Source organism: Schistocerca americana, chromosome 11 (genome assembly GCF_021461395.2).
Source record: "Schistocerca americana isolate TAMUIC-IGC-003095 chromosome 11, iqSchAmer2.1, whole genome shotgun sequence".
NCBI lineage: Eukaryota > Metazoa > Arthropoda > Insecta > Orthoptera > Acrididae > Schistocerca > Schistocerca americana.
This window is the reverse complement of record NC_060129.1, coordinates 26,406,183-26,425,500: the sequence shown is the minus strand read 5'-3', so window position 1 is coordinate 26,425,500 and position 19,318 is coordinate 26,406,183. Positions and strand designations below refer to the sequence as shown.

The 19,318-nt window shown below is 37.4% G+C and overlaps 1 protein-coding gene across 1 annotated transcript in view; it reads left to right on the top strand.

Annotated features, from left to right (window-relative positions):
• The first annotated feature begins 3,439 nt into the window (after positions 1-3,439).
• The window catches only part of LOC124553903, a 137,131-nt gene continuing 121,252 nt past the window's right edge, over positions 3,440-19,318 (top strand). Inside the window, exons 1-2 of the mRNA XM_047127916.1 lie at positions 3,440-3,588; positions 17,362-17,451. Of these exons, the coding sequence (XP_046983872.1) occupies positions 17,380-17,451 (72 nt within the window). The 5' untranslated portion in view covers positions 3,440-3,588; positions 17,362-17,379. The remainder of the gene's footprint in view (positions 3,589-17,361; positions 17,452-19,318) is intronic.

The following is a 19,318-nucleotide window of genomic DNA, read 5'->3' as shown; positions in this document are numbered from 1 at the left end:
TGAAGGTAGCAACACAAATTTAGCCCATGGATACAGAGAATGTTACTTTAGCATACACCATCTCCATCATGTCACTATGGCGTAATTTAGCCAATCAGCCCCATACACTGGGCATAAAAGTGTGAGCATTGCCAGTTTTATGACATGTCAGACTTAGTCCCTGCTGATGGCGATGGAGGATGTTACGAAAAGCTTGGGATTTTATACAAATTTGACATGGCACATTATCAGAACTTTTTATCCGTGTGAGTAAAATTATTGTTTAAAACTGATAGCTGAGCATCTTACAGAAATCTCTTCAGATTCCTTGGGAGTCTTACACTTACATGTCAATGCACTTACTCCCCAATAGTATTTGTTTTTAATAACAGGTGTAATTTTACTGTGTTGAGCGAAGTGAACTTGCAAAATACTGGTAGTAAAAATAATGCCCATGTAGATTATGCATCCATGCCTACAATTCAGAATAGAATTTTATGTTCTGATATAAAAGTATTTAACAGGTTGTGGCTAGATATCAGGTAGAAGACTGGAAGTCCGAAGCTAACTCCAGTGTTTGAGATCGCCACCAGGTCAGATTAAATGAACACATTGAAGCAACTCAGAGATTGGCTGCTCAATAGGATAACAGTAGGTTCAAACAACATGCAAGTATTACAAAGATGCTTGGAGAACTCATATGATAATCCCTGCAGGGAAGACAATGTTCTTCTTGTGGAACACTATTGAGAAAATTTAGAGACCAGGCTCTTTAAGCTTATTGCAGAACAACTGTACCACTACCGATGTGTATTTTGCATAAAAGCCATGAAGATATTAAAAATTAGGGCTTGTATGGAGGAATACAGATAGCCTGTCTTCCCTCACTCCATTTGCGAGTGGAACAGGAAAGGAAATGATTTGTAGTGGTAGAAATGCACCATTCGGTTGCTTGCATATTACGTATATACATTAAAATATGGAAGAAAATTGTGATTGCCTACTACATTAAAAAGTAGTTGAAACCAACCTAAAACTTTGTGATTTATTTCAAATGCTTTGTTCCATATTCAACTGTATCTGATACACTCTTATAATCAGTGACTTGCATCGGCAACAGTCTTACAATTTGGGGATCTGGGTATTTCTTAGATCTATTAATAATTCCTCATTCAGCTCTGTTTATCAAAATACCACATAAAATGAACTGGATTTTGAGAAAATACATACAAGAAAATGTGATTGGCATACAGCTGTTTGTAAAAACGATCCAAATTGAAGCATATCGGTAACACAGATTGTGTAAGAGCACACATCTTGGCAAGAGTACTATACGGGATCCCGGCCCCCCCCCCCCCCTTTCCTTGAAACCTTGACTGGAATAACAAGCTTATCAGTAGCGTAGTCTGAGGTATACATAAGGCTGAAAGGTGATAATTTTGTTGACAGTTCTGGAACTCAGCGAATGTGAAGTAAAGCTTGTGGTAACTGACAGACGTGTGGCGCTGCCTAATATTTTGTTTGCGCCATATTTAAATGAACTTTCCGGTATTTAACGCATTTTTATGATAAATACTAAAACTACTGGGTCACGACCGAAAACATACAGTAGACAATGAACACGCATCCGACGTGTGTTTTTATGCAAATTACATATATACATCGCACACAAACCGCAAGAGTGCATGGGGCGTTCCACTAAGTAACTTTTATCCATATTTGATCCGTTTTCCCGCATTTGCAACTGTTGGTATGACAAATTCGTAGTAAAGTATTGCAAACAGACCTGCACACAGCTGTCATTTTGGAACGTCAAGTTCATATAGATTGCTTGAACGAAGCCTCCGTTATGAGAAATGTAGAAACACTGTGTGAATAATCTCGACTATGGTGACATACCAATCCTTAGCGTAGTCAGAGCTACAGATTAGTGTGTACGTGATTGATTTAAGACAAGTGATTACGAATTATAAGTTGAACGACCACTTATAGTGGTGGTTACATCAGTGAGCTGCACCTAATATGTTAAAAAAACATTAAGAGACATTGTGCTAAAGGCGTAATATTGTGTATTACGCTCTAAATCACGGCTGTCATTCAACTAATAATTCGTAATCACTTGGCTTAAATCAATCAACTGATCTGTAGCTCTGACTACGCTAAGGATTGGTATGTCACCATAGTCGAGATTATTCACACAGTGTTTCTACATTTCTCATAACGGAGGCTTCGTTCAAGCAATGTATATTAACTTGACGTTCCAAGATGACAGCTGTGTGCATGTCTGCACAAACACTCTGACCAACAGGCGAGGCCAACGGGGACTGACGTACGTATGTCAACACAGCTAATTACGGGTCTAGTCACCAGGTGGCGGTGTCACGTTTTCGGTTTTTCTGATGACGTCATGGAATGAGGCAATTCCTCGGGGCACGCTAGACGTAGACGTCTACTGTACTGGTTATTAGGACTTTTTCGCGTTCCATTCGCGTGTAGCACGCGGGAAATGTGCCTGCACGTGCAGTAATTAATCGAATAGTGTCCTCTCGATCCCTACGGCAGTTATATTTTAGGGGTTTGTGGAATATTCCTCTTAGATAATTATAATTTTTATATAATATAAATCAGCACAAAATTTTGCTTCATTCTTTTGTGGGTGTGATAAGCAAGTCTGTCTGGACTGAACTATTAAAAAAAAATTGCGCACTGCAGGCCTGGACAAAGAACTACATTCGTGATAATAAACCTGATAGAACATTATGTCCGCAACCAAGTAGAGTTGTAAGGTTATGCGCACTTTGCAATATTACATTTATAGTATTTTCTGAAACGATTATGTAATTCAGGAAATATAGGTATTCATCCATCCATTCTAAAACTACAAATTTGATATTTAAGTTTGAGCCTCTGGCACTAGAGCATTAAGTGAGGATGCTGTTATTTAATTCCGATTTCTCTCGTTGAAGACCGCAAGGGTTACAGAGCTTACACAACTACGGAAAGGAATATTTCACATTATAAAAATGGGACCTGAGAGGAAGATGGTTAGTTTCAACACTACCTTCTGGGTGTTTTTTCAGCACAACGTGTGAGATTGCTGGGAGTGGATCTTATGTCACTCTCTGGAATGAAATTAAGTCTTGAAAAACGATAGTACGTAAACAATCACACAGAAGAGAGTATTTTAATATCATTGTATTCAGTTATCCACTATTCGCTATGAGGAGCGAGCACAGATTTCTTCACGTGTTTGGGGGGTCACTTCAGTAGCTCTACAAGCATTTCTACACGTCCGTGCACCATTACCTTTTTTCCTAAAATTTTCTTTCGATCCTGTAGAATTACGAATACTACCGTCATTTTATTCAACCAATCAGCTCATAGGACTTGACTCTCATCACAGAGGTGGCCGCCATTTTGTAAAAGCCAAGGAAATTAAGGAAGTTGAGTCGAACCGTATTGATAGAAGTTAGCAGTCGACAACTCCGGAAAGAGCGCGAAGTTGCGAATATTCTCCTGTTGTGATTTGCGTCGACAACTTGGGAAAGAGTGCGAAGCTGCGAATATTCGCCTTGTGATTTCCGGTAAATCTTCGCTAATACTCCAGAGGTAATAAATGAAGAGGAAAAGTTTATGTGATGTTAGTGTTGTTTACTATTTCAAAACCAGAAGTAATGTATGACTCTATAGTAATACCCATATAGTTATAGTTACCTATGGAAAAAAAAGACCGTTTTGGCTTGATCAGCGGCGTTTCCACTTAACGGCGGTGATCTATTCAGCTCTCGTGTTGCTATTCTCCCTGCAAGCGTGCACATTAAAGAGTGTAATTGTGAATAAACAACTACTATAAATGTATCTGTGTGTGAGAGTTTCGGAAGGTAGTGCGAGTTTTCCTGTTTATGTAAGTTGGAACAAACAATGGCTGTGAATTGAAGTCCATTCAAGTGATAAGGCTTGAATAACTCCCCGGGTGTTTGGCTTTGAAACCCTCTTCTCTATAAATGTGTGTTGTGGGGGACGCACTGATTACAACAGTTGCCCGACGCCTATAGCTTAAGGTTGAAAGTTGGTAATTTGGTTGAGGGGTGGCGAATATGAATGCCAAATAAAGGTTATATTAATAGAATGACGTATAACGTACCCTAACGTTTACATTCGAAACATTCTTAAACACACTCTTCGTCATAAAAACTGAAACTGAAAGGTAAATTCAGGAAACTTACAGTACATGCTGGACACACGCCAGACGAGTATTTTGTTGCCTATTACGTAGATATATCGTTAACAAACCACGAAAAATGCTAGTAGTTCCCCTCTGTTTCCACACAAAGAAATTAAGCTTAATGAGAAGCTCAGTCAGGCTGGTACTAGATATGTTAAAATATTACAAGATTCTTATAAAAGCACAGTGAAAAATGTTAGTATATTGCATCAGAATATCAGGGGATTAAAAAAAAGTAGGTGAGCTTCTTGTTTGTTTAGAAGATTTAGAAACAGAGGGTGGAATACATGTACTGTTTCTCCCTGAACATCATATAGTCACAGATATGGGAAAGGTAAATGTAAGAGGAAAACTTTTGGCACATGTAAGATGAGACACTATGGAGAGAGTAGTAGTTGCCATATATTTTAAAATTTATCATTGTGTGAAAAATTTCGAAACTCAAAGATTTCACATAGAGCAACATAAAGAGGCATGTGCATGTGAGCTTAAACTAAATAATGGTACTTTTGTAATTATAGCTGTGTATAGATTCTCATTGGGAAATTTTCAGCTATTTTTGATTTTCCCACTTGGGTGGTACAGGAAAGCAGCACACTGATAGCTAATGTTTTTGTTGATCAAGATAAATTTAATCAAATATAAAACTTTCCCTGTGAAGAATGGTCTGCCTGATCATGATGCACAGCTAGATACAATATGACATTGCTCCATATAGTAATGGAAACAGTACTCCAAAATAGTGCGTTCAGTTAACGATTAATCAGCTGCAAATTTTAGGGAATGCTTCAAACAGTTGGACTGGGATGAGGTGCACAGGGAACCTGATGCTAATGTAAAAACTGACCTATTTCATGATACCCTTGTGAGTGTATTTGGGAACAGTTTCCTTAAGAAAACAGTGAAACATCTAAAAAGCCAGGACTTTCTGAAGGGATAAAAATATGTAAACATAAAAGGAAAATGTATCTTACAGCTAGAAGGCATAATGATCCAGGAACAGTCAAACATTACAAAATACGTCTGCACTGTATTAAGAAAAGTTATAAATAATTCCAGAAGTATGCACATTATGTCTGAGATTATCACTTCTGATAATAAAATTGAAACGATTTGGAATATTGTTGAAGGGGAAGCAGGGCAATTTAGAACACAGGAAGACTGTATTTCTATCAAACTCAATGAAAAGAGTGTTAAGTCAGAAGTTGAAAATATTTTTAATAATCGTTTTTAAGTGTTTCAGGGAAAATAGGATCCAATTATTCATCAGAAAATGCAAGGCTGTGTGTGGAAGGGATAATGCCTGTGCAATTTGATAAAATTTGTCTTACTGAAATTAAGAAAATAAGGCACAGTCCGTGTCAGTTCGGGCAGACTAGGAAAAAATCTTACCTTTGTAGTCTGATATGCTATTGATTACAGCATATGTTAAAATGAAGGTCTTAAGTAAGGAACACCTACTTTTTGTTTTCTTCAAAAAAAAAGAAAAAAAATATCTGCTCTGTGATGTACCTCCAAAGATGACACTGCACATACCATTTTGAAGATGTAAATTTTGGAAATTTTTTTAAAATGCTGTATCGCTGGAACAGTTCTAGGTTTTTTGAAAGATGATTGCTTTATGATTACAAAGAAATCCTTCATTTTGACTTATCTGTCAAAGTGCTTTTACTATAGCGTTCTGAACTTTTTCATAATTTATGGAATTTTTTTTTCAAAAATGCCAATCCATAAAATTGATTTTTTTCTGTTGATTAATACCATATAGTTCTACATACTTGGAAAAGGAGAGCTTCCACTTTTAGTTTGAACAGATTTTATAAACAATTGAAATGTTTGCCATACATAAAACCTGTTTTATTCCTACATTACCACATAACATGCTCACAAAAATCAAAACCTGGCCTTATTTAACAAAATTTTAGTTTTAAAAGATGAGTAAGAGACTCATTTTTCAAGCATTTTAAATGGCTCCAAAATGTAAGTGAAAGGTCCAAAGAATTAAAGGTTTGAATTCACACAACTTATGTGCGCTCTGTTTTGTACTGAAATTAGCCAGTCAATGAACTAAAAATGTGTTCCAATGCTTCAATATCTTCCTTTGATATAGAGTGATGCCTTCCTATTGAACCAATAGGAACTGGAACACTTACAATCTTCAAAACATTGTGAACAGGAAGTGATCACTGGTGGAATTGTTACTGTCTTTCAGCTGGTCCATATGGTAGTATAAAGGTCACAACAGTTTCGTTTAACTCATAACTGGTGTCTATAATCTGTGCAATCTACTAGTAAGTCATACATGCATGCCACAAACATTCCCCTTCTCAGATTGTGAATCTGAATATTATCCCGCTGTTTCTGAGGTGTTGGCCAAACGAATGAAATTTCTTCTTTCTTGCTCTTCAAAGTGCGTGTAATATAAGTTGGCCCATCACTGAGTCCAAAAATGTCTCTTCTGAATGCTTTCACAGTAAAATCCTCAGCATTCTGAATCACAGCTGTATTTGGTCTGGAAAGACTGTTTTGTAGCACGGTGCTTCAGCAGGCCCCCTACACCATCACTAGGCCCCTTCCCGTGACCAATAGCACTGTGTACCCAGTCAGTTGGGACAAGTGACTTAATTCAAACAGTTGGTAACGATTTTTAAAATGACGAGGAGCACCACAAGAAATAATGATGCCCCTGTTTGCTGTTGAAGAATTTTACGCATTGCTAGCAAGGCATGTGCTGAGTCATGTCTGTGTCATCACTTATAATTGCAATGTTTGTGGTCTTGTTTAGAAAATAAGTCGCTCCTCTAAATATTGAATCCTAGTCATTACTCCAATGATATCCTTTTCCTTTCTTGTGGGAGAATTACAGACCAGTTCTTAGGAAAATCACAGTGAAGCACTAAACATAGTTCTTCAGCCTGTACACACCCTTTCACCTCTGCAATGTGTTGTTGTTGTAATTTCTTCAGATGCTGGTGTGTTACTGCTTTCACTGACCATTTACCAAGTTCATCAATGAAACTATCAAAGGCAACAGTTTTCGTAATTAGTTTATTTTGGCCCCATGTTCCATATATAATTTCTGCAGTGTTATCTACTACATCTTCCAGACCAATTGTCTGTAAATTCATTCCTCCCTTGCCAGGGCAGTCACCACATTCTCGAAACAAACAAGTATCTCGCTTTGTCACAGACTACTAATAACTTCACACTCTCAACCGAGGTGTCATATGTCAAGTGCTCCAGTAAGTTCTTCAAAGATACTACACAAAGTTCAAAATTTGCACAGTACACACATAATCAGGTGGGTGTGGAACTACCCATTTAGGTTGTAGAGCATAAAATTTTGATCTTCCAATATGTGAAGTTGTACAGTTGCTTCTACAGGATGACCATAATAGGGGCCTGGTTCCCAAAGACTCTTTTTATAGATCTTACATTTCGTTATTTTTTTACCATGTACTTTGATACCAGGGGCGATTCTGGAAGTCGGTCAAGGGGGGGGAGGGGGGCTTAACAAAAGTCAAGTTAGGGTCCTCCATCGACAAATTGCTAAAATTTAGTGTTGCTTAGAGTAGTTTTTGGTAACTGTTTTGGAGTTACAGGTAAAAAATGCGTATTAATAAATAATGAGATGCCCATTTTAAGTTAAATGATATTCATAGGTTTAGATAGTAAATTTTACCACTCTTATTCTTTTGTTGAAATGTGTTTGAAATACATTGCAACCTATATTGCTACATAATTATATTAAAAAAATGGTTAATTCTGTTGGAGGAATATATTCGCTGATTTCTGAAGTTAATTTATCTAGTATAATATGATACTCCATTGGGGGGGGGGGGGGCGGCGGCGGCTATAGCCCCCATATCCCCTCCCCGCTCCCTGCCACCACCCTGTTTGATACTGATGGAATGTGGTTCAAATTTGTTTTCTTTGAAAATATCTCTGGAATGATACTTAAAACTTGCACCTTTTCACTGTAGGATGCACAACATTGAGCAGCTGAATTGATATTTGTGAAAAAGTCCTCTCAGGAGGTGCAAGAGTGCTTTGGTTAATTTTCTTCTGAAGATGGAAATTTCTACTTTGCATAGTGTGGTTAGTTTTGCTGTAGTGTATTCATCCATAGCTTTAGTAATTTCTCTGCACTTTCTTGATGCATAGAGCTTATGACTCGACTTCACTGACCACAATTTATCAGGACTGACACCTTCCTCTGTAGTTAACTGATTCAGGCTATTTAATTATTCCTGTATTGATGTAAAATCTGCATCATCTACACCATGGGAGGCTTCACCTTGTTCAGATACTATCATTGTTGTTATTCTGTCGAAACATTTGGAACGCATATAAGTCGTCACTGGAAACATCTTCACTTTGAAGTCTTCAAATGAGAACACTTATTCCCAACCTGAACAAAGTCTGTGTTTTTGTTTGTCTTATGTATCACTCTTTTATGGATATGCAAATATTCCACTTCAATCTCCTGTGGCCCCAGTCAGAAGACCTTTCAAACAGTCCTTTTCACAAAACACACTGCAAGTATGTCAACTGGCAAATTGCACTTGAAAACGCAGAACTCACTGGATGGTCCGATTTCTTAGAAGCCTCTTCAGTAAACAACTTAGCACTGAACAACTACAAAACAGAAACCTGCAATGAACAACCACAACAAAGAAACTGACAAACTACAACAAAGTGTAAGAAATAACTGCATAAAAGGCAATAGTAATAAACATTGTAACATAGAGATTAGCAAGAATTTGTGTCTTCGGTGAAGACATACATTGTCCTTGAAAGTAAACAAAAAAGAAATTATTATTATTATTTTTTTTTTAAATAAAACCTGTCCAACTTAGAAGTGGAAGCTCTTCTGAACAGAGAACATAGTACTACGTGGTACTAATCAACAGAGAAAAAATATAACTTTCCTGGATTGACATTTTTGAATAAAAAAAATTGTGTAAATTATAAAGAAAATTCAAAAGGTGACAATAAAAGAACTTTGACAGATATGTCCAAACGGATGATACCAATGTAATCATAAAGCAGTTGTCTTTCAAATAAAAAAACCTCTAACAAAATATCTAGAACTGGTACAGAGATACAATATTTTAAAAAAAAATTCCGTAATTCGCATCTTGAAAATGGTGTTTGCATTATCATCTTTGGAGGCCTGTACCTTGGGGCAGGAATTTTTTTGAAGAAAACAAAAAAATATGTTTCTTACTATCTCATGGATTTTAACATTTGCTAAATTCACTAACATTCAAGGCTATGAAGGGAGCCCCCCTGCCTGAAGTGATAGGGATTATGCCATTACAAATTTACTCAAAATGTGAAAGCTCACATGGAATTGGTGTTTCCAACAGAGTACTAAAAGCTTGTTCCCAACAGATGAGGAGGATTCTCAGCCACACATGCAGTAAACAACTGAAACAGGACATTTTTCCAGGTAGACTAAATATGCTATTGTTAAACCATTGCATAGAAAAGGGGGTAGGTCTGACGCTAACAACTACTGCCCTATCTCACTTCTAACAGTTTTATGCAAAATATTTGAAAAAGTAATGTATTCAAGAGTAGTACTGACAAAATGTCAGTTTGTTTTTCAGCAAGTATTTTCAACAGAATACGATGCATGGTATACACTTTCACTGATCAAATATTAAACACTGTGAATAACCAAACATCACCCATTGGTATATTTTGTGATCTCTCAGAGGCTTCTGACTGTGTGAGTTATGAAATTCTTCTAGATAAGCTTAAGTATTGTGGTGTGAGTGGGACAGTACACAGATGGTTTAATTCATATTTAACTGGAAGAATGCAGAAGGTTGAAATTAACAGTACATATAGTCTGCAAAAATCAGCAGAGTCGTCTAACTGGGGAGGAATCAAGAATGGTGTCCCACAGGCTCAGTCTTGAGTCCTTATTGTTCTTAATATGTATTAATGATTTGCCACACTATATGGATGAAAATGCCAAGCTAGTCTTTTTTGCTGACGATACTAGTAATCACATCCAACAGAGGAAATAATGTCTTTCAGAAAACTGTTAAGCTGTTCTCTGCAAGTGTGCACTCACTAAATTTTGAGCATATACAGTTGTGTGCAGTAAAGAGCTTGACACCATCGATAAATATAGACTTTCACTAGAAGTCTGTCGCTAAGGCAGAATATTCAAAGTTTCTGGGCTTGTGCATTGATGAGAAATTTAATTGGAAGAAACATGTTGATCTGCTGAAACAGTTAAGTTTAGCTACTTATGCTGTTAAGAGTTACTGCAAATTTTATTAATAAACTTATCAGTAAATTCGTCTACTGTGCTTATTTTCATTCTCTGCTTTTATATGGCATCATATTTTGGTGTAATTCATCATTAAGAGGAAAAAAACATTCATTGCACAAAAGCATGTAATCAGAATAATAGCTGGAGCCCACCCAAAATCACCTTGCAGACATTTATTTAAGGAACTCGGTATATTCACAGTACCATTGCAATACATATGTTACTTATGAAATTTGTTATTAATAACCCATCCCACTTCAAAAATAATTGCAAACACTAGAAGGAAAGATGATCTATTTTGGGTTAAATCTGACCTTGGCACAGAAAGGGGTGAATTATGCTGCCACAAATATCTTTGGCCTTTTGCCAAATAGTATTAAAAGTCTGATAGATAGCCTACCAACATTTAAAAAGAAATTCAAAGAATTTGTGGATGATAACTGCTTTTGCTCAATAGATGAATTTTTAGATATGAAGTAATAGCTGTAAAAATAAATAAATATTGTGTAATGAAAATTTAGTTTAAACTAACACATTTCACATCATTATGAATTGTCGTATTCGTGATCTCTGGAACAAGTATTAATGTAATGTAGTGTTACAAAGGTGTGTATGCATACATTGATATTTTTCATGAGGCTCATTTTGTCTCAAAGACTCATAGACCTTCCACTCCTTCAGCTTCAATTTTCCTGAAATTTGCTGTGCATGTAGACCTATCCTAGAAATGAGCCTGTGTAAAATTTTAAATCGTCACCTTAAGTATATGAGAAACAATGGCCTTTTATTTGGATCAATTTTTGACGAATGTGCATGAAAATGAACAGAAGTCAGTGTTTGAAGTTCTTTCATTACAAGACAAAAGCAAGTAGGAAACTCTTACTTTCAGGTCTTGGGTAACTTTCGGCTGTGAATTAGACAAATGCAATGTGGCAGAATTTAATGTATTTTGTAAGGTAGCATAATGCATGAAAATGATCCAAATAACCTGAAAAGAAAGTTGCACAGAAGTTTTTACTCCCTTTGGGGACAGATATCTAAGCAAGGAAACAATGCAAAGGAACTGAACTTGGCACATTTTTTGGCAAAGCCTGTGACATGATTCTGTTAGCATAGTCAATTACGAGGGCAGTTCAATAAGTAATGCAACACATTTTTTTCTGAAACAGGGGTTGTTTTATTCAGCATTGAAATACACCAGTTTATTCCCCAGTCTTTTAGCTACACAACACTATTTTTCAACGTAATCTCCATTCAATGCTACGGCCTTACGCCACCTTGAAATGAGGGCCTGTATGCCTGCACGGTACCATTCCACTGGTCGATGTCGGAGCCAACGTCGTACTGCATCAATAACTTCTTCATCATCCGCATAGTGCCTCCCACGGATTGCGTCCTTCATTGGGCCAAACATGTGGAAATCCGACGGTGCGAGATCGGGGCTGTAGGGTGCATGAGGAAGAACAGTCCACTGAAGTTTTGTGAGCTCCTCTCGGGTGCGAAGACTTGTGTGAGGTCTTGCGTTGTCATGAAGAAGGAGAAGTTCGTTCAGATTTTTGTGCCTACGAACACGCTGAAGTCGTTTCTTCAATTTCTGAAGAGTAGCACAATACACTTCAGAGTTGATCGTTTGACCATGGGGAAGGACATCGAACAGAATAACCCCTTCAGCGTCCCAGAAGACTGTAACCATGACTTTACCGGCTGAGGGTATGGCTTTAAACTTTTTCTTGGTAGGGGAGTGGGTGTGGCGCCACTCCATTGATTGCCGTTTTGTTTCAGGTTCGAAGTGATGAACCCATGTTTCATCGCCTGTAACAATCTTTGACAAGAAATTGTCACCCTCAGCCACATGACGAGCAAGCAATTCCGCACAGATGGTTCTCCTTTGCTCTTTATGGTGTTCGGTTAGACAACGAGGGACCCAGCGGGAACAAACCTTTGAATATGCCAACTGGTGAACAATTGTGACAGCACTACCAACAGAGATGTCAAGTTGAGCACTGAGTTGTTTGATGGTGATCCGTCGATCATCTCGAACGAGTGTGTTCGCACGCTCCGCCATTGCAGGAGTCACAGCTGTGCACGGCCGGCCCGCACGCGGGAGATCAGACAGTCTTGCTTGACCTTGCGGCGATGATGACACACGCTTTGCCCAACGACTCACCGTGCTTTTGTCCACTGCCAGATCACTGTAGACATTCTGCAAGCGCCTATGAATATCTGAGATGCCCTGGTTTTCCGCCAAAAGAAACTCGATCACTGCCCGTTGTTTGCAACGCACATCCGTTACAGACGCCATTTTAACAGCTCCGTACAGCGCTGCCACCTGTCGGAAGTCAATGAAACTATACGAGAAGAAGCGGGAATGTTTGAAAATATTCCACAAGAAATTTCCGGTTTTTTCAACCAAAATTGGCCGAGAAAAAAAATGTGTTGCATTACTTATTTGAACTGCCCTCGTATTTTCAATTGTACTCGGTCACAAACATGGTGTTGTATTTAAAATTACAATAAATGAGGCAAGTTCAGATGTAAATATTGGAAAAGGATCATTCCAGAAATTCCTTCCAGTACCATTGGAAAGAGCACAATTTTGTGCACTGGAAACATCCTATTGGATCTTGAAGTAAGCTCAGCAAAGGAACCAAATATGAGTTTCAACTTGAACAAAAGTCAGGTGTAATATGCTAAGATTGCAACACGGTACAGGTTGCTGAACCCACAACTTCAAGACAAGCAAGAATGGCAACCGGTAGATTAATACAGGTGTTCCAACTAGACCCGAAAAGCATAGAAATTTGATGACTGTCAGTTCAAAACAATTAGTTGAGTCAGTTTCTGTACCTATCCTGGTAATGGCCATGTATGGTTGCAAAAGCAAGAGGGGTGTGCTGTTGTTATCAAACATTGCTTATCCTGTTAAATATAGATTGTTGCGTTTGCTGGTTTCTTCGTCAAAGTTACAAAGCCTTAGTTGGGTTTTGTGCAGTGGTTCCCAAGCTTGTGCTTAAAATTACTGTTTCATGGAATTAAATTTTTCTTCAATACTGTTCGATATGGCTTCTGTAAAATTATACTGACATCCTGTTCTAGTTGGTGGAAATGCTGCATTACTCATGATAAAGTGCTGTTCAGGAATCCAACATTTATCTTATCTTTCAGGCCAATAGAATGAGCTTGCTGGGCCAAAAGGTGCACGAATTTGACCAGAGACTTTTTTACTTGTTCTTCATTATCAACTTCACATATGCTACCAATCTACTAGCTATTGTCATAGATGCAGGCAGTGTATTGGCCATGAATAAGGCTGACACGAAAGCCACATTGGAGTCAGTTGGCTGATAAACTGAAGCCACAAAAGAAGTTGTATCACTTGAAACGTGGCTAACTTGAATGTGGTTCAAATCCGTTGGCAAAAAACATTTTATCCAAAGTGTGGCCATTTGCAAATTGTTCTTCTTGTAGCTTTCTTTTGTCTTCTATTTCTTGGCTTGTAACAGAAATGAACTTGATTCCTTGTACTTGTTGGTCACAAAATTTGAATAAATCTGTAGTTTGTTGCAGTCCTGCTGAGGCTGCTAAGCATTTAGCAATTAACAATTCCACCAGTTCAATCACACAACTTTTAATGTGGCTTGTGGGGGGAAAAAAAAAAAAAAAAAAAAAAAAAAAAAAAAAAAAATTGCGTTCAACAGTTATAGCATGGTCCTTTTCATGGTAGCACAGGCTGATAAAATTTTTATAATTCTTGTTTTGAGCAGTGGAACCATCACTGAAATAGTGAATGTGTACTACTTCATTTCAATTTGTTGATCAATTTGGCCAGAAATGTATGGGTGGTTATGTCTGAGACAATTGCTGATACGTTGTACTACTTCAGCTTTATAGTATACAACGAACTGATGCAGTGTTCCTTGACTGTTGTTCCAGTGATACCCAGCATCATGTATGATGAAAGAATAATTTTCTGCAAAATGCATTAGAATAACTAATCCACCGAGCTTAAAATTTTGTTTGATTTTCTTCAAGTGACAAGTCTGGTGTTTTGCAATGTCTCGATGACTAGAAAGCTTTGGCAATCGAATTTTCACTAGGTTCGTCAATAGACAGCTGCTTTGTCTCCAGTGCGTCACAACCAGTATGGGTCCATTGTTTGAATTGTTGCAATTTTAAAAGCTTCTGTTAAATATTTTTGTAATTCTGTTCTTCCTGGGCAGTTTTCACATTGCTGGAGCATGTAATCCTTCAAACCTAAACTGCAGACAATCTTGGCAGGAAGGACTTTGCAGTCAGTGTCAATAGGGCTCGTGTTAAACATTAGATTCACATTTTGATGGATTGTGCAAACGCATACTGAATGTATTCCAGCTGCTCCAGCGGTAATGCTCCATTTTGGTTGTAACTCCCTAAATTTAGAAAACCGAGTTTCTAGCTCTGTGTTTTCTTTTAAGTATTGAAAGAACAACTTTTCCAAATGTACAACCAATAGGAATTTCTGTTTTTGTTCCATTAGGAGTTGCAATTGAGACAAAATACCTCTTTCCTGGACAATATGTATATAAAAATCATAAATGAATTCCATAATATCAGATTAAACTATTGCCCAATGGCTTCGTAGAGGATTGTCTTTAGAAGAAAATTGTATAGTTCACGGTTAGTTGTAAATTGGCATCAGTTTGCCAACCACAAATGATGCTCAATTTGACACTGTGCATTTGACAAGCTGTAGCATCTTGCAATGATTTTTGTTGCAGTACAACCTAACTTTTCATCCCTTTGCTGAATCCTCTCTTAAGGTACAACAAGACATTTCTAATGGAGAAAAGTGTGCTGTTTCCAGTGTTGATGGAAAGAACAACTTCTGAAGTGACCCTTTTGCACAATATTTGCACCTGAACTTGGCTCACTTTATGCAGTTTTATGTTTGGCATCACATTTCTAATCGAGTATGATCAACAATAAGTACTTAGGCAGGAAAATGTACCAATAGAGTCCTGCCCCAGATACGGTTAAGATATTGTCAAGTTGTTGTAGTTTTGTGTTTTTTCTCTAGAGATATCCGACTTCGGAGAAGGCTAAAAAATATAACATCTTTTTTGATACTTTTTTTGGGATACTTTAATGCATTATACTGGTTCACAAAGTGTTTTACACACCGCCCCACTGTATTTTTACGATTCAGGGCCAAAGGTTGTATAGAATCTGAAAACGAGCTTCCTAGTTGCTGTTCCCACATATTAAGGAAGGTTCAAACATTGAGGTTCGCTTGCTTTCACTGGACCCTCATTAAGGAGCTTCTCAAATATGGGACCACATTTTCCAATGTATCGGTTATAATGAGATCAGTTTTTCCACGAGTTCATTTCTACAGCATATCTGTACCCGTGATAAATTTGAACAAAATCAGAAATATAAGAATGGGGAAACTTTTGAAAAATGTGATCACTCGGGATGGAATGACCCATAAACAACAGTGGTTAGTAAATACGGTATAGTTACATAGAGATACGCAAAAAGTGTGAGTCCAGAGAAAGCTTAAAGATGCCCCTCTTTTTTTTTCCTAGATTAAAAATACTAACTGGTGTCTATAGTTTTGAACACGACGTAACTGAAAAGTCAGAATAATGGCAAATCAATAAATACATATTGTAACAGAAAATGAACTGGTTTGGCATGCATTTATTAACTGCCTATCTGTTTCCAGAATGAGTTTTCACTGTACAGCCTTGTGTGCACTCGTTTGAAACTTCCAGCAATTTAAAACTGTGCTTCAGATGTGGACTCGAACCTGGGACCTTTGCCTTTTGAGGGCAAGTGTCCTGGTGACCGAGCTACCAGAGTGCTGCTCTTGACTTGCGCTTGGAAGGTAGAGCAGAGATATATCAGGGGTGAAACTGTGATGGTGGATCGTGACTCGTGCTCAGATGACTCGGTCGGTAGAGTGCTCTCCACTTCCTAGTCTGCAGTTCTGCTCCAGTGCACAGGTTTGATATGCTAGGAAGTACACCTGTCAGTTGTTGCAAAGTGCTAGAAGTGCACTGTTGTCTGATGTTTTTCCTAGCTATCTGGGTAAAGACAACAACGTAGCATCTGACATTTTAGTTACAGTAGCTGTAGCAGTTGTGATGAAATGATACCAGTATACTGCATAATGTTGATAGGTGAAAGTATCATACTGCTGCAATAAGTAAGCACATTAAATTGTTTGGGAAGAGCGCAGATGATGAGTTTGCCTGAGAGTTGGCAGTAGTGATTATATGCCATGGACAGAGTACTAAATAACGTTGTGTGACTCTAAAGGGTGGTTTAAGTGAAGCGTGTCAAGTTAAGAAGAAGAGCTTTTTAGGTTTTTACATAATTTAATAATAAAATACTGCCGATATTGTCATTTGATAAATTCTGAACTCCTTGAATTATACTGTAGTTAATTCAGAAGGTAAGTGTATTTAATACTAGTGTCAAATTTGAGGCATAAAGTGAACAGCAATTTAACATTCCTGTTTTAAAACTTTGATTACATTGTTTTCTTCTGTGTCCAACTCTACATTTGACTTGATGATGTATGTACCACACTCGTACCTGTGGAATTGATGGAATTAAATGTTTTAGGTAAAATGTTGCCAGCATGTTTAGTGCAACATGAGTAGTGATCCTCATCAGTAATTGTTTGTTTCTACCACTTAATGCTCTACATAAGGAAAGGAAATATTATATCTGTGTAACAAGTCCGCTACAGGTGTTGAATTTTATTCCAGTTAACTAGCTATGATTAAGGTTAGACTGGAGGCAGTGACTTTGAGATGTATATCATTGACAAATAAAGCTGAATACTGCTATGTCAATCCATTTCTTTACTTTGCAGGCATCTGTATCTGCTGTTATGGAAAGGGAAACAACAGTTTCTGTGAAACTGGAGGCAAAAGATGAGGTGCTTATGGTACCAAGGACAATGGTAAGTTGCTCTCAAATCCAGTTATGCAAAAGAACATCAACAATAAAATTTATTCATCATCTGAGCTTTTTGTGCAGTGATACTGCCAAGTCCAAATGGGTATATAGTACACAGTGTGTAGGTGATATATGTAACGTGGAAAAGCATTTAATCTAGTTACGTAGAAAAATGAAAATCTTAAATTGTTATGGATATATCACACACACACACACACACACACACACACACACACACAGTTTTACTGACAAAATTGTTATTGATTTTTGCCAAGTTCACTTCAACAGGTTACTGCCCGGAACAATGAAATCAGAGATGTAACATTGTTTATGTGAAAGTATGTCATGCATATTCTTGAGTAGTATCAGATATGTGTCAGTATAGATGATTGACCCTCGCCCGTATATGAAGTGCGCCAACTGCGAATGAAATGATTTTGCGCTGTTCCATTGTTCTTTCATAATTGTGAACCTATACCTATTCCGCTTCAGCTATGACAATGATAAATTGTGTTGTCATATGTCTAAGTGAGCAGCAGTAATATAAATTACAAAGCGAGCTAGACGAAAAAATTTACGATCTGTGCTAGAAAATGACCCAGATTACAAACGAGCAGCAGTCTCACAATGAGACAATTGTCTATGATATAATTAATAGTCGAATAAGTGTTTCACTGGGATCTGAAGCAGGTGCGCTGTTTAATGCTTCGAGTTGGTCATTACTGTCTCTGTAACACTTGTCCTCAGTAACAGAGTGATACAGCGAACATTTATTTCATTATTGTGTAAAAAAACAGTAGTTTAGCTCATATTATGTAAGTTTATTTTATCATTGTTTATTTATTATTATTATTATTTATTTTATGGCCTTCATTGGACCACTCTAGTCAAAAATACAAAGATGTAGTTACACAGAGATACAATTTGGCTCAACAATAACTTAATATGATATTTAGGTAATATAATTACTAGAGTCTATTCTTATATGAAAGGTGTTTTGCTCTTCTGTCTGCCCAATATTTCTTCATTCTTTCAGATATCTTCTTTCTTTCTTCATCTGAGACCACTCTTCCTGTACTCCTTTTATTGATTTTCATTTGTAGTCTGGTTTGCGGGTCTTGCAGTATTCTGGTTTTCTCTGTCTTGTTTTTTAGGTCATCTACTGTAATTTGGAGTTCTTTTATATCTTCCTTAATTTCTGTGATCCATTTAATGTCACTCTTGCTATTCCACAATTTTTTATTTTTCTTTTTACTAATTCTGTGTTCTGGAGTTCTCATCAGATGTCCAAAGAATGAGATGCGTTTCTTCCTGATCGTGCTCATGACTGGTTCAATTTTCTTATATACTGTTTCATTTGATGCTATTCTCCAATGTCAATTTATTTTTTACTTTTTCTCCTCTAAACTTCAATTTTGATTTGGTGTTGGTTAAAGTGAGTTGTATTATTTTAATTAGTTTTGGATGGAGTCCTAGATTTCTTAAAATTTTTAATATTGAAGGTCTGTGGAGACAGTCATATGCCTTCTTAAAATCTACAAATGTTATTGCCAGAGGTTTGTTCTGTTTCTTGTTGTTGTTGTGGTCTTCAGTCCTGAGACTGGTTTGATGCAGCTCTCCATGCTACTCTATCCTGTGCAAGCTTCTTCATCTCCCAGTACCTACTGCAGACTACATCCTTCTGAATCTGCTTAGTTTATTCATCTCTTGGTCTCCCTCTACAATTTTTACCCCCCCACACTGCCCTCCAATGCTAAATTTGTGATCCCTTGATGCCTCAGAACATGTCCTACCAACCAGTCCCTTCTTCTTGTCAAGTTGTGCCACAAACTCCTCTTCTCCCCAATTCTATTCAATGCCTCCTCATTAGT